This window comes from Gavialis gangeticus, unplaced genomic scaffold, assembly GCF_001723915.1.
Source record: "Gavialis gangeticus isolate Ggan-Ray unplaced genomic scaffold, GavGan_comp1, whole genome shotgun sequence".
Taxonomy (NCBI): Eukaryota; Metazoa; Chordata; order Crocodylia; family Gavialidae; genus Gavialis; species Gavialis gangeticus.
The window spans coordinates 26,208,866-26,209,954 of NW_017728993.1; the positions used below are offsets into that span (position 1 = coordinate 26,208,866).

The following is a 1,089-nucleotide window of genomic DNA, read 5'->3' on the forward strand; positions in this document are numbered from 1 at the left end:
GAACACCTTGCTGGGGTCGTTTGACCCCAGTACTCTTTCCTGCCATGGCAGGGGGTCGGACTAGATGATCTGCTCAGGTCCCTTCCGACCCTAGAAACTGTGAAACGGGGTGGGGGTGCAGGGTGTCCTGCACAGAAAGGGCAAAGTTCAGGGGTCATGGGGCCTCCCTAGGCGGGGGAGGGGCAGGGCGGCCCGCGCTCCATCTCGCCCCCATCCAGCGCGGCCCCACGCAATGGCGGCGGCCCCGGGTCCCCCCCCAGCACCCCTTTGCCGCCCGGCCCGACCCAGCGCCCCAAGCCTCGGCCCCGCGGGTGGATGGTGGCGGATAGCAGAGCACAGCCACACTCACCCATCCTGCGGCGCCCGCAGCAAAAAGAAGGCCGCAAAGGCTCACGGGGCGGTTTGTGGGGCGGAAGTCTCGCGAGAGGCGCCTTTCGTGGGTCGTCATCACGCGGCGACTCGGACTTGGAGGAAGGTAAGTCACGTGGCTGCGCCGAGGCCGGGGGTGGGACGTAATCTCAGGGCGACTGGGCCCTTTGGCGCGGCAGGGGAACACGTGGGTGCTTGCGCGTGGACCGGGGTCCTGCCGCTGGGTTACGTCCAGTCCAAGCCCTGTCCCTATGATTAAAAGAGGTGCGATAGAGGGAAGAAATGTTTTTGGTTGTTGTGACGGCTCTCCTTGTGTTTTGAAGTGTATCTGTTGATTAATTTGAAAAAAAAATCATTCTTTTCCAAACTGCCCAGACCTCCGAGTCATGGGACAGCCCCAGGCATCACCCCTGCCCCCGAGATACAGGCGGGCCGCAGCCGCCAGCGCCTCCTGCTGCAAAGGGGGGTCCTGGGCACTGCAGAGCAAGGAGGACCAATCTGATGGAGGAAATTACTTCAAGGCCCCAAATCTGGCATTGCTCCGACCTGGAGTGGAAGGGCAAGACGCTCTTAAGTCCTCTGGTTTGGTCCCAGCAGGAGTATGGGCACAGCCCAGTGACGCCTTTCACATACCCGTAATTCCTACCAAGGGCTGGGGGCAAAATCTGCAGAGCGTGATTTTCCTCCTATCTCCTCCTCAGGGTTGGCTTTAGTGTCAGA

At 61.4% G+C, this 1,089-nt stretch overlaps 1 protein-coding gene across 1 annotated transcript in view; it reads right to left on the reverse strand.

Moving 5' to 3' along the window:
• Window positions 1-368, reverse strand: part of RPS8 (ribosomal protein S8) — a 7,059-nt gene extending 6,691 nt beyond the window's left edge. The window contains exon 1 of the mRNA XM_019501413.1: window positions 346-368. Within this exon, the coding sequence (XP_019356958.1) occupies window positions 346-353 (8 nt within the window). The 5' untranslated portion in view covers window positions 354-368. The remainder of the gene's footprint in view (window positions 1-345) is intronic.
• Window positions 369-1,089: the final 721 nt, after the last annotated feature.